We start from the raw sequence: 18,288 nt of genomic DNA, 5'->3' as shown, positions 1-18,288 counted from the left end.
AAAAACTACAATAACATAAAGAGGTGAAGCTTTGAGTCACAGCAGAATTGAACACAGATGCATATACAAGGCGTCTCGATATACAAGTTTCCATGTGTGAAAATTTCAACTATGATAACAAAGCATGTAAGAAATTTGTGAACAAAAGCATTGTCTTCATTTATTTAAAATATTTGATTTGATAAATATAGATCAGTAATTTCCATAAGTGTTAACTACATTTTAAAAATATTAAAGGATACGATTTAGGTACAATAACATCAACTCTTTCCCCCCATTCGTTTTTTGTCAGTCAATATCACTTCCAGATCATATATTTTCTCAAATAGATGACACTGAGAAGCTCAGTTAATGACAAAAGGATAAACAACTTGCAGTTCACTTGGGGAGTAAAGAATAGGAATAACTTAAATTCCTTTAATGGATGCTATTTGACAAGAACCTTTGGATCCTCTTAAGTATTGGAGACTGTCAATTAACATCAAGTTTTTCTTTGTCTTACACCTACTGAAGTACATGAAGACCAGACTTCCCTCCAATGATCACCAAAATGTACCTCACTGAAGCAGAGATGATGCTCATGAAGCACTTTGATCTCAACTATCCCATCTGAACTAACCAGAGCCCCTGTGCATATGAATAAGCAGGATATGATCTATAAAGTTTGAGGAGGTGACATTCCCTTAGATGAGGAAACGAATGGGAACAAGAGTTATGTACTCCACAACCATAAGTATGCACTGGTTTAAAGGTCTATTGACCTTGACAATCTGAAGTTCTTCCTGTTATCCATCTATCCTTGCTGTCTAACTTCTATTTAAATACTTTCATGTTAACTATTCTGGTTTATATGTATGGAACTTTCTCTAAATGCACTTGAATCATTGATGCTTTAGAATGTATTCATTATCAGAAGATAAGGAACCAAAATATCCATTATGATCTAAGAACTACTGTTGATTTTGTAACTTATTATTTGCTACACAGCCCGTGTTATTATTGGTTAATCCAATTATTATTAGAGAAAGTTCTGTGATTTTATGATTTTGCATGTGTGTGTATCCTTTAACTTAGGTATAGAAACAAACCTTAGGTGATAGAATGAATAAATGTTAGAAGTTTTTCCTTTCCTTTTTTTTGGATACTGTTCTTTTTGATATGGGCCCCCAAGCAGAGATTATTCGCACATCTGTTGAATTTTTTTTTCACGTTGCACACATTTGCACCTTTTTTTTAATGTTGACTGAATCGCTTAATTGTAGACAAGCATTCATTTTAATGTAAATCTTACAGTATTACATGAGTGAATGTATGAAAATAGCTTAGAACAGTTTAAATTGGGCAGAATTCTGCTTTGATCATAATGTGCCTCTTCAGCATTAAAATAAACTTGCAACATATGCTGAAAAACATGTGTAATAAGTGCCTCTTGCATGGTGACTTATCTGGAAAAAATAAATCATTTAATAGAATTCAAAATTCATAAAATACTTCTAGAAATTTGCAGTGTGGTGATATTACGAACATCTTATATTGACAAATAAGTACCTGGCTATTGCTGCTTCAAAAAAAGAACCTTTAAGTTTTAAAAATGCCATAAAAATTTAATCATTTTTTGGAAATGTTTGAAAACACAAAATTTTTAGTGGGCAGTTATTTAACATTTTTCTGTATTTGTTTCAGACTTATTCCTAATTTAAGTTACCTAAGAATGTTGCAGATTGGTTTCAGTATTTACAGTAGTCAGCAAAAATAACAAAGTTATTAGTACTTTTATAAGGATTGAGAAGAATTAGTAAAGATAGGCATCTGTAACAGAGAATGGCTAAAAGTACTTTGGTAAGATTTTATTAATTAATGGGAGATATCCAAAGACTCTTTCCATCAGTAACCTGAGGTGTAGGGAAGAACCTGAGACATTTGCTACAAAACTGTGAACAAGTAATTTATCTTCTCTGATTTTTTTCTCCGTCTATAAAATCATATCAGGAAGGAATATATTTTTAGTTACAATTAAACAAATAATCAAGCTAATAATGGTTTAAGCATAGTAATAAGTACTATGAACACATATTAAGCATGGGAGGAACTAAACAGAACTAGATAAATATAAAAAAAAAGTTACTACAAAAAGATAGCCCAGCAAAGTATACCTTTAGTCAAAAGGAATGCCTTTACCACTTTAAGAAATTGTCTATGAAATCCTGAGCTGTTTTTTCCAAGCTAGTATTTATTGTAAACTAAATTTAAAGGTGATTATCTCTTTCTTTTAGAGACCTTACAGAAGACTGTCTGTAAGCTTCAAGTGTACTTAATTCAGTACATTATTACTAATTCAACATATGCTTATTGATTGCCTACTCTGTGCCAGGTCGTGCATTTGGAGATCTAAAAACAAAGCACAAACTCCATGAAACATAATATGTGATAATCACCTTTAAACATTTCAAGTTTAAAATGAAAATACGTGATTTGAAAATAACGTTCACATCTACAGATATATGTTTTCCGGGCACTCCTCTACAGAGAGCTCTGCATGAATGTCTCATAGAGCCCACGATATCAGCACATCTGAACCACACTTACCCCATTTCCTACTTCCCCATTTGTTTTTCTCCCAGCTTTTCTTTGTGTCTTGGTTGGAAGCATCACCTCCACCTTGTCTGACAAACCTGAACCTGGGCCTCCTCATGCTTAAGGATACCCCTCACCTGCTTTTTCACAGCATTGTGAGCTCTGTTCCTACAACTTCCACTTTATGTACATGGACACAACCTGATTTCAACTCCTTGTTATCTTTCATCAGGATTACTTCAGTGATTCTCTGATTGATCAAATAAGGCCAAACTGGGTCTCAGTTCTGCTTCTAGGTTCACAGTGAGTCCAATCCTGCTCTGTGCCTCCTGCAGAGTGCTGGCCTAGATAATCTATCTCCCTTTGACTTCATGCTGTGAATGCTCATAGTTTGGCCTTCTTGCTAGGCATCTAGCCTAACTGCACCTCACATTTATCTAAATCAAATTATTTCTTAGATAATGCCACTTTTTGTTTGTTCTTTTGTTCTACTCATTCTGCAGCCCCTCTCCACTTCAGTATTTGTCATCCCATGTCTTCCATCTGAGTCACACCACCCTTAATTAGTTTACCTCCAACACTCTTTCAAACTACTCTCAAGGAAATGTTGATCCATCAAAAGTGTAGCTTCCACAAAATTCATAATTGCATCACTTATGCATGGAGTATATTTAGTCTGGGAGATAAAGAAAGAGAATAAGCAAGAAAATCACTGCAGGATTGATTGAAACAAGAGGTTTAATCACAAGGTAAAGTTAGCCCCATTCCTCTTTTAGATATAGGATAACTTGGTCCCAGAAATATGAAATGACTTCCCTGAGATTACCCTTGTTGTTAATCAAAAGTTAGGACTTGAAGTCAGAACTTCAGAGACATATTTCCATTTAATACATTCCATTTTCATCTGCTATTCAGTATAGCTGCACCAAATGTTATTTAAATATATCCATACAATTGGCTGTAATCATCTAAGTTTACCCCATCCCTCCACATGACCTTCCAGACTTCCAGATCCAGCAATTAAATAGTCAGTGCCAATACTTTCAAGGTCTCTGAAGTCCTGCTACTTACTGTAGCTAATATCCACTCTGATTGGCCAGCATTCACTAATTGTGAAACATTTTTATATCTCCCTTACTTCAGTATCATCATGGTAACCATTCACATTTGACCAGGAAAGCATTAATAATGACTTCACTTTTTAAACAGTTTCAAAGCTGGAAAAGATCAGATAGGTTTATTCTTATATTAAAGTACTGTCTCCTTAGACCAGAGGCTCCTCTTCTATAACACATCCCACTGTGTGTTTGACAGGGTGTCCCCTGGACCTCTTTGCTTCACCTTTGGAAATTTGGGGTGTAGGAAGTGATATAAGTGTTCACACTCTGGCTACTGCTATTGTTATGGGAATTAAAATTTCAGATCTCTAACCCAAGAGAATCATGCCTTCTCTTAGCCTCTGTAGAACTGGGGCAGGCTAATATGTTAGCTTTCAAGAAAGGTAAGCTCTCAGATACTTCACACCTTGACAGCTGTGTACATTTCCCTAATAAAAGCTGCTCTTCTCACCTAGTTTCTCTAGACACTTGTGCTTTCTAACTCCTTACTACTCTCATCCTCTGGAATCAAAAATTCCTTCTTTTCTTGATGATCCATGCAGATCAGATTCTTTTTACTTGAAACTCAGATTGACACTCCTGTATGAATCTGTTTCGTCCTAAATGCTAATCTTAATCTTTTGTTGAGGGAAAAGGAAAGAACTGAATAGATGTAGAGGTCAACTCTGAAACTGCATTGAATAATTCAGTGCTTTGACCTGATCCCTACAGACTTTGAGCCCAAAGGTATGAATTTATCAGCCCAAAGTTATTAGGGGCTGGGGTGGGTGTCAGACTGGTCTATTTCAGATTTGGTGACCTTAGTTAGGCACTATCTGTGAGAGATATTTGGTCAGTAATACCTACCTTCCCCTGGATGGATGCCTGTGAGTGTGTCAAAAAGAAATCTCTATTAAGCATTCTTTGAAATGTCTATCTGAACTATACAATCACTATTTGAGAAACAGACCATTCTAATAATATTTTTCCAATGAAATTGATACTCATTCTGCATTTTTATCTAAGAGCAAAAGAGGGAATAATAGGAAGGTTCTGCACAGGGGCTTTAAACTAGCTAGTAAAAGTGGTGATCAGTCCAAACACATTAAAATTCTATTTTCCTTTACAAGTGTTTGCTGCAGATGACCCCCACTGATCTTAAATATATTTCTGTATCTGTAACTGAATAGAGGTTTTCCGTACAGCATGTTCTAATGACGCTCTGGCCTTTAGCCAACAAGGCACTGAATAAGGCTATTTTTAAAATACAGAAACTGGGAACAGCTGCAGCAATCAAATTTGATAAAAACAGAGAGGAACTTTGCTTTTTTTTTTTTTTACGGTTTGTCCAAGTTTAGTCTTCTTTCATAGAACTGCTTTTGTTCTGTTGTAAGAAGGGCTACAAGATTAATACAGTGAAGCCTTTTTAAGCAAATAACTTTTAAAAGAATATACCTAAATAGGATAATTTTTCTTTGTACCAAAGGTATCAGTTGAATAGTACTTTAAACTATTAAAAAGGAATATATCTTGTACAAAAAGGAATATATCTTGTACAAGGTGGTAAGAGAAGAATGAGATATATTGGTCATGTTTGTAATGGAAAAGAGCTTTTGGCTTCCCCAAAGCAACTCCTTGAAAGAGAAAATAAAGTCCTTAGTTTTGTAGTGCAGTGTTGAAAATCTGAAAGTTTGCATTTGAAATTCTCTTATGATCTCTAGTGTTGCTAGGGGTGAAGGTACTTTTAATGTCCAAGTTCTGTTTTTCAACGTTACTTTTAGTCATGAATGTTACTATATTTTCTAAAAGCTGGATTACTATTAATGCAGATCCTTTGTAAAGATAAAATGGCATGTTTAGTAAAATGTAAAGGAAAACTTTTTCACAAACACTTTTTGTACTTACCTGAATTCTTTGGCACATGGATATACAAGAACTTATTCTTTACTTTTTTCAAAATTCATGTTCTTTGGAGAGTTGGTAGTACATGACTAATAGCATCATGAGGTGATGGATACAGCAGCAGTTGCAGTTGCTTTTAAGTGGTTTCATATGTGGAATGGATTTCTCTGCTAACTTTGTAGTTGATATGACAAAAGGATATTGTATTTCTTAAAAGTACTAACAAGTGAAATTTATTTTAAAATCTCATTCAAATAAAGCTACTTATGGCAACATTAATTCAATTTAGTAATATAAGCAAAAATACAATTCTTTTTCTGTAGGCATAAGGTCATAAAATAATGGTACCTTATTGCACAGAAAAGGGGAGAAAAGGAAGAAAAAATATATATAATATAATATATATGTATATATATATATATATATACAAAATAGAACTATTCAGGTATCTACTAAGATGTCCTAACTTGCCTATTAAATATTATGGTCCATCTGTCCATAATCTGTTATAAGCTTTCAAACAACTGAAAAAAATTCAGCAGAGTTCCCTGGCTGGAATAACACTTTTCTAGAGGCACTGACAAGTCAAAAACTAATCGTCTTAAAATGGTGAGGCAATGATAATTTGAGTATGTTTAGTGCTTGAGACCTCAATAGTTCCTATCTCAGTTCATGAGCTAGAGGTCCTTAGTCCTACATTAACCACAAAACTCCCTAAACACACACACTGTTCAAAAGCAGAAACTAGTTTGTTCCTGTTGCACATGTTTTCAAGGGTTCTCCAGCAAGACTTTAGTTATAATATTATATTTTACTGGTACAAAAAAGTTCAAAATGAAAGTTGCTCAGATTTAATTTTATTTATTCATGTAGCTTTTTCTCTGAAAACAAAGTGCCAGGATAGTAAGATTTACTTCTGACCAGCAATGCTTTTATGCACAATAACCCAAAAGATAATAGTCTTTCAATCTCTTGTTAGGAGTGTAATATTTATATGCAAGCAGAATAGATTGAATAGCAAAAAAGCTCTGTTATATAGGAAAATGTTTAGTGTAAATCACTATTCCTCATCATTATAGTTTGTCCCCATCTTCATTTTCAGCAGTTTATGAGTTCAAGATTACTACATTCTTAAATTTTTATTTTTTCATATACCACTGAAATTAAAATAAGGAAGAGCAATAAATATATCATTATATTCCATATTTTAAGAAAATAAATAATTTTCATATGCTTCAAGTTGAATATGAAGAGTATGTTGTCACTTAAAAGGAATATTGATACTGGTCCCTACTAAATTGGATTTTAATTTGTATTGTTTTGTTTTGTTTTCTAACTGCTGGTGCTGCTTGATTCTTAGGAGAGTATGGGCTGGTGATCTCCCTGGCAACTTTGCCCTTTCACTGGCATCAGTATTAGGGTGCAGATGCCCCTCCAGAAGCTACTCAGAATTTGCTGAGATCAGCCTTCATTCATGAGCACTTGCTTTGTTTAGTGATGACACTAATACGAGGAGACACGTGAAGTAGCTTGGTTTACAGAAGAGGGCAGAAAAAGCAATGTGCTGTGAAAACATTCCCACACACCAACAGCTCATTCACACAGAAAACAAGCAAGGGCCTTCAGTCCCTCCACAAAGCTCAGTGACAGCAAACTGACTGGAGGACCTAGAAACAGCAGTGCTCATAGTCACTGCTTGCTTCTGCTCATAGCTCTCCTCTTACCTTCCCTGATACTATGCACTGTCTGTAGCAGCAACGGATTGCTGTGGGAATCATTAAACTGGTCTCGTGAACGAAATGCTTATGATTTCTTGGGTTGTATAACCCATGGTGAAAATCACTTTTTAAGTACACTGTAACAAAGTGATTTTCAGGCCCTGAACTGCTCTCCTCACAATGGGGAGGTTGTTGACAAAATGCCATACTGTGATTTCTGCTCTTTACTTCTTTTGGATACATTTATGAAAGTCCAGGATTTTAGAATGAAACCAGTTCTGCCTGGTTGTTTTCCAAAAACCATATGGCTTTGAATGACATGATCAAATCCATTCTTTAAAAGCCATTTTTAAAGTCAGGAATGTGATTCCACTATGAAATATACACACACATACACACACACACATTAACTCTTCATTTTCAGATTTCAATAGGAAAGGGGATATTTCACAAAGAACACTGGTTAATCTATTTATGTGCAAGATTCTAGTCATTTCAAGTTGTACATTTTAACCATTTTGGATAGAAATTTTTTGAAAAGGCATTTTTCATTTCTTACCCTTCTTCATCAGAGTATGATTCCCATGTAATAGGAAATAGTCATTAGCAAGAGCTTTTTGCTGGGTTTTAATTTGGTGATGACATCTGAAACAATTCAGCAGTAGTATTGTTAGGATCACTGTTTTAAGGTGCTATATAGTCAAAATAAACATTACAAAGGAATATACATGTGAGCATATATACACAGACATCTACATCTATATAACTATGTATATAACTATACAAATACATATATATATATACACCTTTGTAGTGTTTGTTCTCTTCTGCCACTATACGATTAAATTGGTTAGTTCTTACTGCTGTCAGTATCACAGTAACATGGAATTTAAAGTCAAACATATGTATGTGAAAAAACAGATTTTCAATTATATGTGATAATCTGAACAAGTGGCAGAGGTTCCTTACCAATAAAATGAAGAGAATAACACCAGCCTCAGAGAACTATTAAATGGAAAAATACCTATAAAGTCCTTAACAGAATCTGTTCATACCAAGCATGCAATATATGTACATATATGAGAAAACCCTCCCCATTTCCTCTCATGTTAACAGGCTTATGATTGCATAGTAACTTCCTTGGGGTATTAAAAGCCTGTCTGTATATTTATATGCCATGAAATACAGAGTCACATTGATAAATTTTTGCTAAAATTTGCTCCATCTACCCCCCTTTTTTTATTAATACATTTTTAAAATCATACACATTTCTTGCATATTTTTTCTGCTCAGTCACTGTCTATAGGACTCTGAAAGATTATAGGAATATTCAGGCACAGACTCAAGGTTCCGCTTCTCCAATGTTGTGGAAAGGAACTATACATCATGGGACAGAGTTCCCTTTTAAATTTATATCTTCTAATTTGTGGAGGTCAGAGAACCCAGCTCCTTAAATACATCTAAATTAGGAATCAGTGGGTATGAGGTAGACATGTTGAGGAAGAATCCTTGACGTACTCACTTTGGTGGATGGATTTCATATATACATATATGTGTATATATATATATATATATATGGCTTTTTAAAAGTTTATTCTGGGAATTGGGGGTGTAGCTTTGTGTTTGAGTGTGCATGTACCATTACCTGAGTTAAATTTCCAGCACACAAAAAAAGTTTATTCTGGATCCAGGGACATGTTTTAAACCATTGCTAGAAAAATGAAACAGCACTGGAAGATATACAATTGATATATGCTCAGAAGGTATGACTCCATAGGTAGTCTTGTATTACCACAACCAAATAAGGACTTACTAAGTGGTGATGTAATTAGCAATTTATGGTGATTACAAAATCCACCTGCCGAGTGAGCAAGCAGCCTCCACATCGTGTCCCGCAGTGGGGCAGCTTGTTTCTGGGTACCGTGCACAAAGGGTTTGTCATGCTCTGCTCCAACCCTCCATCCTCTCCCTTTAGGACACACTATTCTATGAAATGCTACAACCCACACTCAGTCTGTGTTTGCAATGCATCTTCTTCTGTTCCCTCACATTTGGCAGTCTGAAACAATTACATAATGAGACATATTATCAGGGCATAACTGTCAAAATGAAGAGACTAAGCAATGAATAAATATTATCCACTTATTAGCTGTGCTGTTCCCGTGTTCTCTATCTGTGCTTCTCACTTTTAGATTTTACATACATTCCCCTTATTACCTGTGTAATAACAATAATGCAGCACTAACAGTATCCAGGAAAAGGTTGACAAAGGCAAAGGCAGTACTGGGAATGTGGCTCCATGATAGAACATTTGCCTGTTATGTGCAAGGCTCTGGGTTCCATCCACAGCACTGCAAAAGCAAATGACAAAACAAACAAACAAAAAAGGCAAAAGCAAATTCCACTTTAAAATAAGATTTCTCACCATTTTGGTGTTATAGTCCCCTTTGCCATCCTGGTATAATTTCCTGACTCTTCTCAGACTAATGTTTTAAAATTTAAAAGAAAAATGTACAGGGTAAAAAAGGAAGTCAATTATATTGAATTCTATTAAAATTTTGATTTAATAATGTATGTGCTTCCTTATTGACAAATTAATTTTGCAATCTATCAAAGGATCAGTAATTACTAAAATTTCAAAATAATATTAAGCATAAATACTATTTTGAAATGCTACATACAATAAAAACTCATATTTAAATAAAATTTAAATTATTATAGTAGAGATTACTGAAGATATTTTAGGATTATGAATGATTAAAATCTGTTACTTTTTAAAACTCAGTTTCAACACTGATAATGTGATTGGAAATATCTGTGATATCTATCAGTAGCAGTCATAGTCTCTGCTACTAAATTATGGTATCTTGCCTAAACATATACTTGAGGTGAACGTGCTAACCACTACACTACAGAAACTAAATTTATACTTGAAAGAAATATTTAAAGATAATACAATTGCATTTTCCCCCATTCAAATTTACAGACCCTATGTTAGTGACCCTCTTCCAATATGACCCAATTTTGATGATGTTCTTTTCCCTTGGATGCCTCTTACAGACTTTTATTTTAAACATGCAAGTGCCTAATTTGAGATTCTCTTACCTCCAGTGCCCTATGGAGGCATGTGGAAAGACCTTAACTCTTTCAGCAGCCTACTATTTTTCTCTTCAAAAGTATATCCCATAACACTAAATTGAACAAAAATAAGATTTACCTCAGGATATACACACACATCCTCAAATCAGGTTGTTGGGATTTCTCAAGTGCCTAACAGATGACTCTGGAAAGTAAAGCTGACTCGCACCTGGATCTCCATGTCTGGTTGCAACATCTGCCTTTTCTCATACTCAAAAAAGCCAAGAATGCAATGAGTGAGCATAAAGTTGAATGTTAAACTGTCCTAATTTATTTTGAAATTAAGTTATTTAGAAACTTTTCTGTTTCCTAAAAAATTACAAATGGATTGTAGTAAACCTCATGGCATACAAATGTGGTGAGATACCATGGTCGCAAAAGCAGCTCTACACTGTCCAATCAGTGTTGAGACATCGTGTCTTTCAGCTCATTGTGAGGCTATTTAACATTTATAGCAGTAGAGTTAAAATGAAAACCTCAGTAATCCAAAACAGTTAATGTTTCTCTTAAGTTGAGGTTGATAACTTTTAATCTAAAAGGCCAAATTGTAGAAAGTTTAAATTTGTGGACCATACAGTCACAGTCACAACTAATCTAATCTGCCAGTGTAGTGCTTGAGCAAACAGGCAAAACAATGAACGAGTGTGGTTGTGTTCCAATAAAAACTAATTTATGGACAATGAAATTTGAATTGCTTATAATTTTCATATATCACAGTATATTTCTTTTAATTTTTTCTATTTTTTAAATATATAAAAGTCATTCCTAATTCATAAGCCATATAAAACAGACAGTGAAGTGGATCTGGTCATGTGCTATTGTTTGCTATGCTTATTCTTAAATATGAATCAATAGCCAGGTAGTAAATCAATTAAGTGGGCTCATATGGTTGGTTAGGACATTTTAAGGATAGGCACATTGAATAAATTGTAGATAGAACATGAGGTAAAGAAGTCTTTGATGTTTTCAAAGGATACTATATATAACAGCAGGGTTCAAAAAATACATAGATAGAAACTCTTTCTGAAATCAAAGACCCTGATCTCAAAATAAAATGTATTGATTATATTATATTATAATCGATAATAATATGATTATTACAGATATTGTAGAACGTGCTGTATCAAAAAATACCAATTCATGATGAGAGCAAATTTGTTTTTCTTCCTCCTAAACACCTAGCTAAAAGGAATATGGTATTTACTTACTTTTGCCAGTGTTTATAAACATGACACTATTCCCAAATATCTCTTTCTGTTAGCAAGAACATGTTAGTTTGAAACCCCACATTTCCTAAATTTATGAGATATATCTTCTTTATTGATTATTAGTGGTAGAAATGATTTTCAGGGTAGTTTTTCAGGGAGAGAAACAAAGACAAATTAAGAGAAAGAAAAAAATAGAAGGAGGGTGGTAGACAGTTGCAATATGGTGTGGGTATAGACAAATTCCTGTGATTCATGGAAAACTTAGGACTCACAGATTAACTCAGTTGTGGAAAAGTGTTTCATTTCTTATAGAACAGTTCCCAACAACCAGCCTCAGATCATTATAAAAATTACCATGAGATCTCACCTATTTAGGAACCAAGCAGTACAAAACCCACAATATCAAATGTGCACTTCAATTCCATGATTGTGCTGGTGTGGCTGTTGTTTTACAAATATCACACATCTGGGGGGTTAATGTTGTTTTCTGGTTAACATATACCTAAGAAATGCGTATATTAACACCCAGACTAAGATCCAAGCACATTTTAGTCCCGGCTACAGCTGAAAGAATATGTTTCTATTCCTTGTCCATCTGTTCTTGGCAACATAAATTTAAACTAGAAACACAGAATAAGCTTCATGAGAAATAATTCTAAATAGGTTAGAGCAATACAGTACATACTTTAAGCTATGACTTGGTAGCTTTTGATTTTGTAGCTGAAAGATTTTTGCATGGAGGAACCTCACGCTGCAGGTACAGTTTAAAATTTTTAAAATAATACTTGTTGTCATTCACTTAATGTGAAGTCTTGGCCACACACTCTGTTAAGCATGTATATTAAATTTCCTAATGATCATGGGCATAATGAGTTTTGAGGTTTCCAAGTGCTATTCCAGTGTATTTGATTGAGCAACACTGAAAATGAACCATTAACAAACATCTCCAAATCCCATGATCAAATGGATTCATTGGTGAGGACTGAGGCTCTCTACACAAAATGAATTCCATATAAGACACCTTTGCTTGCTTTTCATAAATCCAGCTGTCACAGGTTTATCTTGGGTAATCATCATGCCTGCCCACTGTGGACTGCCTCCTCCAGCTTTGTTTTTGTATTACAACAATATGAATTTATTTACATTTGAAAATACACCAGGAGTACATAGAAATATTACAATAGGAAAGACCTTGAGTGGTGACCCAGACTTCAGCTTCCAAGTCAAGGATCTCAGTTTTCCGAGTGGATTAGATATGCACATGGCTGCTTACTCCATCCAGGGGTGGGCAGAGTCCGCCCCATTCTGTGGAGGAGAGGTCAACATGTGCTTTCTGGCTGAGTGTGAATCTTCATGTTGGAAAGGGACCTTGAAGCCCACACAGTTCAACTTCTGGCCCTATGTCAGAAACATTTCTATAATTCATTTTTTTAGTAAAGTTTATTAGGAAAGGAATTTGGCATAGCAGGGAGTAAAAACTCCTATAATTCTTTAAAGCATCTCTTTTTTGTGACTGATTTATCAAAGATTAGCATAGTGTTTGCTTCAAAGAAGTTGAGTTCAAATTTTAGAACTATCACTTTCTTGGTATGTGAATATGAAAAAGGAGTCACCTCTAATTTTCAGTTTCTTTTTCTGTAAAAAGGCATAATCATATCTGTCTTAAACTGGTTCTGAGAGAAAGCCAGTGAAATAAATAGAAAGTGATAAGTCCAGTGACAGGTATTTAATAAACACTCAACAAATGATATGTATAGCTTTGGCTCTTTTCTAATATCTTCTTTCAAAAATAATAATGATGACTGCACTGTGCTAATTACCTAGTCTGCTTTTAAATATTACTTTGGTAGAAAATGTATTCCTTACCATTGAGAAAACATTTCAAAAAACTACTATTGTTTCTTGAACTTCTACATAGTTAACTTTACCTATGGACAAGCCACTCAATGACTTTTAAACTAGTCTGTAACCTATAAAATAAGAATCTTCAGCTCCATGATCAACTAGGTCTCTCGTTCAAGTAATTTAACAAAATTCTGTTTGACAGCATATCCTCAGACTTTATTTATAGTGATGAAATATATATTTGCTGCCAATGTCTGATGTGGGATGTATAAACGTTCCATATATACATGTGGAAAAGTTTGTTGATGTTAAAAACTACTGATATGTTTTTTGGCATTATTTGGTTCAGAATTTGTTCTTCCCACTTGTTTTAGAATAAGCTGACAGCAAATTGTTTCCCATAGAACCTCAAGGTTTAATTAAACTGAGAGTTTCAGTGTTAGGTCCTCTTTTCATTACCTTCAGTTTTCAACATGAGAGGCTTTTTTGTGAAGTGACTTTCATCATTTCCATAATATCCAATGGCATTACATTGTAGACATACGCATACTCACTGTAACTGACAAGGCATCTGTTTTCCTTCAGACTTGAGTGACCAGCTGCTGGAGGTGGTTGGCTTAGAAGGAGCCATGGAAATGGGCCAAATATACACAGGACTGAAAAGTGCTGGCCGGCGGCTGGCTCAGTGCTCCTCCGTAGTCATCAGGTAGCTCTTTCTCTGTAATTGCTATGACAACCACAAGCAAGTCAAAAAAGTATATAGGACTCTGATAGTAGCGTTGGTCTTATTTTTGCTTCAAATGATCAATGATTAAAAGTTATTATTTCAATATAAAGGTAAGTGGCAGATTTTCCTAAGCATTGGTGAGCTTTTACTTATCAGGCTCTTTGGAGTTTGAGTCTCTTATTAACTACAGTGCATATAATGATGTTCCAATTCTAATTTGCTAATTTAATCCCTCATCTACTTTTCATACTCATTTTAGTTTACGGAAGCACCAAAGTATTTACTGGGCAAATTATTCAAAGAAAAATCTGTTGATGCACCATGGACTTGTAGTCTCTCCTGGACTAGAGTGTAATATTGTTATTAAATAATGAATCATTGTATGGTTTAAAAAATTGATGAATTAAATTTGAAACTTTCTAAGGAATTTTCCCAGTATTTTATCTGTAGATAAAAAAGAAAAGGTCTACTTTTACCCTGAGGTGAAACAACAAACTGTAAAGCACGCATAATGGATACAAGATCTTTATAATAAAGTGTTGATTCTGGGAAGTCTGAGACATCCAGCATCTTTTTTCCAAGTTTGAAACATGGGGGGACGTGAAAACAAGCAGTCTCTTCTGGCTGTGGGAATTCTGTGTCCTTGAACATAAGCCATGACATTTTCTTTAGCATTCTGAATTTTTGTTTATAGCACCACATTTACCAGGAAGCTCTTAATATTGTTGTGACCAAGGTACCTTTCAGGGTATTCATTAATAGTAATGGAAAAATCTCTCTTTTAGTGGGCCCTGCTGTTATATCTGCTTTCCCTGGTTCCCTTATAATATATGAGTCTGTTACAGTAAATACTCTAGTATTATACTTAACATAAAGTATTTCCCCCAGGACCAGCAAGTCTCTGCCAATGCAGATCGATGGAGAGCCATGGATGCAGACCCCGTGCACAGTGAGTACAGAATTGCTGTGTCAATTATATTTTTGCTTCCCAGTATCACACATTCATAGAACTAAACAATCGCATTATCTAATCTTTTGTCTTGCCTTCTTTAGGATGTATCAGCAAGTACCTTTTTTCTCCCTTATTTCTGCGTTAAAGCTATTGCATTTAGGTTTTAAGAATTATATGCTCTTGGCAATGACTTAGCTTTTGAATATGGGTATTAGCCTAATTTCAAATACCATAGATCAATTATAAACCCTGGGACTAAGCGAAATATTGAGTTTATTTCAGAATGTATAAGATGATTATTTATGGGACCCAGAGACATAAACTTCCTGAATTTATTGCTTAATTAGGTGTTATTTTGCCTCCATTTAGACATTTGAGGGCTTCCTTCTCTGTAAGAAAAAAAAATTCCCCTTACTATTTTCTACCATAGTGATTTTCTTCATAGTGACTTCACACATCTGCTCCCCTTCCCAAGATTTTCATTCATATAATTAATACTTCATCACATTTCAAAAACATGCTAGACACTGTTCTTGGCATTGAAGATAGAAACATGAAAAAGATTAATAATGTAGTTGTCTTCAAAACACGTTCTGATATTAGGTGACTAAATAAATAATAAACATATCTAATATAATAAACATAATTTTGGATTATAAGCATTATAAGAAAAGTAAGGTGAAATGATGAAGAGGAACTAGATGAAGTATTGAGTATACTACTGTAGATAAGTGGATATAGGAGACTTTTTGAAAGAACACGGCCAAAAGTTCACTTTGTCAAGAGAACAGATTGCAAGATGGTGTGACCAAAGCTTGGAGCTCAGGGGAGAGTGGTAAAAAGTAAAGTAGAAAAGATGGACAGGGGACAGGTCATGTAGAAAAAATGCTGGTAAAGAGTTAGAATTGATTCTAGGTGCAATTGGAGGCTATGGGAGCCTTTAAACATTGTCTGGTTTTATGTTTTTAAAGTTGACATTGGTTGCTATGAGGACAATGGATTGTGCTGAATAGCAACTAGGAGATAGATCTAGCCTAGTTATCTGAGATTGAGCAAGAGTGGTAGCAGGGAAGGAAAATGGAAGCAGATGGATTTGAGCTATGTTCTAGAGTTTGGAACAGGAAGATTTTACTAATGAGCTCTCTTAAGTTAGGAGATGGTAGATGAGGGAAAGGGTTGAGCAGAAGTTAACTGTCACATGAGAATGATGGTATCACTTAGTAGTTATGGTTAGGGATAAAACTGGTTAAGGAATAGCAGAAGGATAGCCTTATTCTTGTACAAGTTTTGTGTTTATGTTTAATATATTCATTAAATTTTCATGTGAACTGTCAATAAACATCTAAATATTCAGATGTAAACAACTGAGATTTTGGGGGGCTAAATAACTTACTTCAGTTCTAATATGTTGCAGATATAAAGCTCAAACCCAGGATTCTTTGATAGAGCCCATTCTCTCAACCACTAATTCAAATTTTGATAAAGTCCATCTCTATACCACTAATTCAAATAACGTTAGCTACAAATTCTAAACAGCACAGACTAGAAGAAAAAAGGGAATTTTAATTTTACTCTCCTAAAAGTTCACTCTGAAACTATTGGCTTAAACTTTGTGTACTGTACATGCACATAGCTTCTTGCTTATCATTGGTATATTTCTTGTATGTATCTTAACCCAAGTCCTTCAAACTCACTATTTTCATAACAATAATGTAAAAGAAACTTGTCTAGAAATCTCTCTAGACTGGCTATTTCCTATACCCTCACTATCTCCTATTTTTGGTTCTAACTATCCTTTTTAAAAATATCCTTTTCCTTCCCGTATTGGAATATCCAAATTTAGAGCTTGTCTGTTACTCTTTAGACCTCCAAATGGCATTTCTGAACTCACATTGATAGTCACATAGATGTTAAAGGTGGTGATAGTGGTAGTAATGTTGGTAACAGGTGGTGATGGATATAGTGGTGGTGGTAGTGATAGTGATGATAATGACGATATTGTGGGTATGGTGAGTTTCAGCAGAGTGGTAGGAGAGTCATAGTTATGATGGTTATGGCAGACAGAGTGGTAAACTTGTGGTAATAGTGGTGGTAGTTGTGATGATGATGATGATGGGTGTAATGAAGTTGTATAGTGGTCATGGAAGTTGTACTCTTGACTTTAAAATAAAAGGTCATTTCTCATCATCCATAGTCACAAAAGAGTGAGTCGTTTTTTTTAAAAAGACAATGAAACCAAATACCTTCTTTTACACTCTTCTTGGGGAAAAAAAATAGGTTAGTCCCTGCAGTATGTTTTTAATAAAAAAAAAAAAGAGTAGTGGCAATGATAACATTTGTTATTTCTTAAATTCTTAGTATGTGTACATATTGAGATACCTGATCTGTACTGACATATTCATTTCTCACAGAAAACTTAATTCATTTTATGAATGAAGCAACTGAGGCACACAAAAACTAAACAGTTTTGTCTAATTCTACACGTCTTGTAAGTGGCACCATAGAAACTGAAACCCAGCTAGCCTCCAGAGTCTGCATCCTTCCTTGCTGTTCCCACTGTGGATCTGAATTTGAAATGGTCTGGCATTTCCTGAAGATCCCACCCTCTAGAATGTGGCCTTGGGCAAATCACTTACTGCCTTTCTCCAACTTTGAGAAGACGATGTCTATTGAAATTTAATTGATGTTTTTGAATAGTTTTATTTTATGTCATATAAGTACTTTTAATAATACTGTTAATTTTCCTCCCAATGAAAAATAAGCTTTCACTTCACTTATTGTCATATCTGCAATTTTTTAATTAATAATTTTTTTATATAATTTACATTTAATTTTATCTTCTTGTAAACTCACTTATTCATTTAAAAAATGTATTGCAGCCTATAGTGGGCCAAGAACTGTACTAGACTGTGGCTCATTGTTGTTATTACACATTCTGGCACACTCTGCTTTTCCTAGAACCACATGGAGTTCTGAACTTTAAATTCTATTTTAACTAAAGAGAATATATAATATTTGTAGAATTGGTATAATTTAACTACAGAGTATTTTTCTTCAATAAAATAGCACAATATTTCTCTTACAGAGCATAAGAATTGGTAGAATATTAAAATTCTTTGCTAAGTTT

The 18,288-nt window shown here is 34.4% G+C and overlaps 1 protein-coding gene across 10 annotated transcripts in view; it reads left to right on the top strand.

Annotated features, from left to right (window-relative positions):
* Positions 1-18,288, top strand: part of Dgkb (diacylglycerol kinase beta) — a 648,179-nt gene that overhangs the window by 607,565 nt on the left and 22,326 nt on the right. For all 10 annotated transcript variants that reach the window (XM_074065058.1, XM_074065065.1, XM_074065064.1 and 7 more), the window contains 2 exons: positions 14,068-14,188; positions 15,098-15,158. In XM_074065058.1, coding sequence (XP_073921159.1) covers positions 14,068-14,188; positions 15,098-15,158 — 182 coding nt within the window. The remainder of the gene's footprint in view (positions 1-14,067; positions 14,189-15,097; positions 15,159-18,288) is intronic.

The sequence above is a fragment of the Castor canadensis genome, chromosome 2, assembly GCF_047511655.1.
Source record: "Castor canadensis chromosome 2, mCasCan1.hap1v2, whole genome shotgun sequence".
Taxonomy (NCBI): Eukaryota; Metazoa; Chordata; class Mammalia; order Rodentia; family Castoridae; genus Castor; species Castor canadensis.
This window is presented reverse-complemented; position numbering and strand designations above follow the sequence as displayed.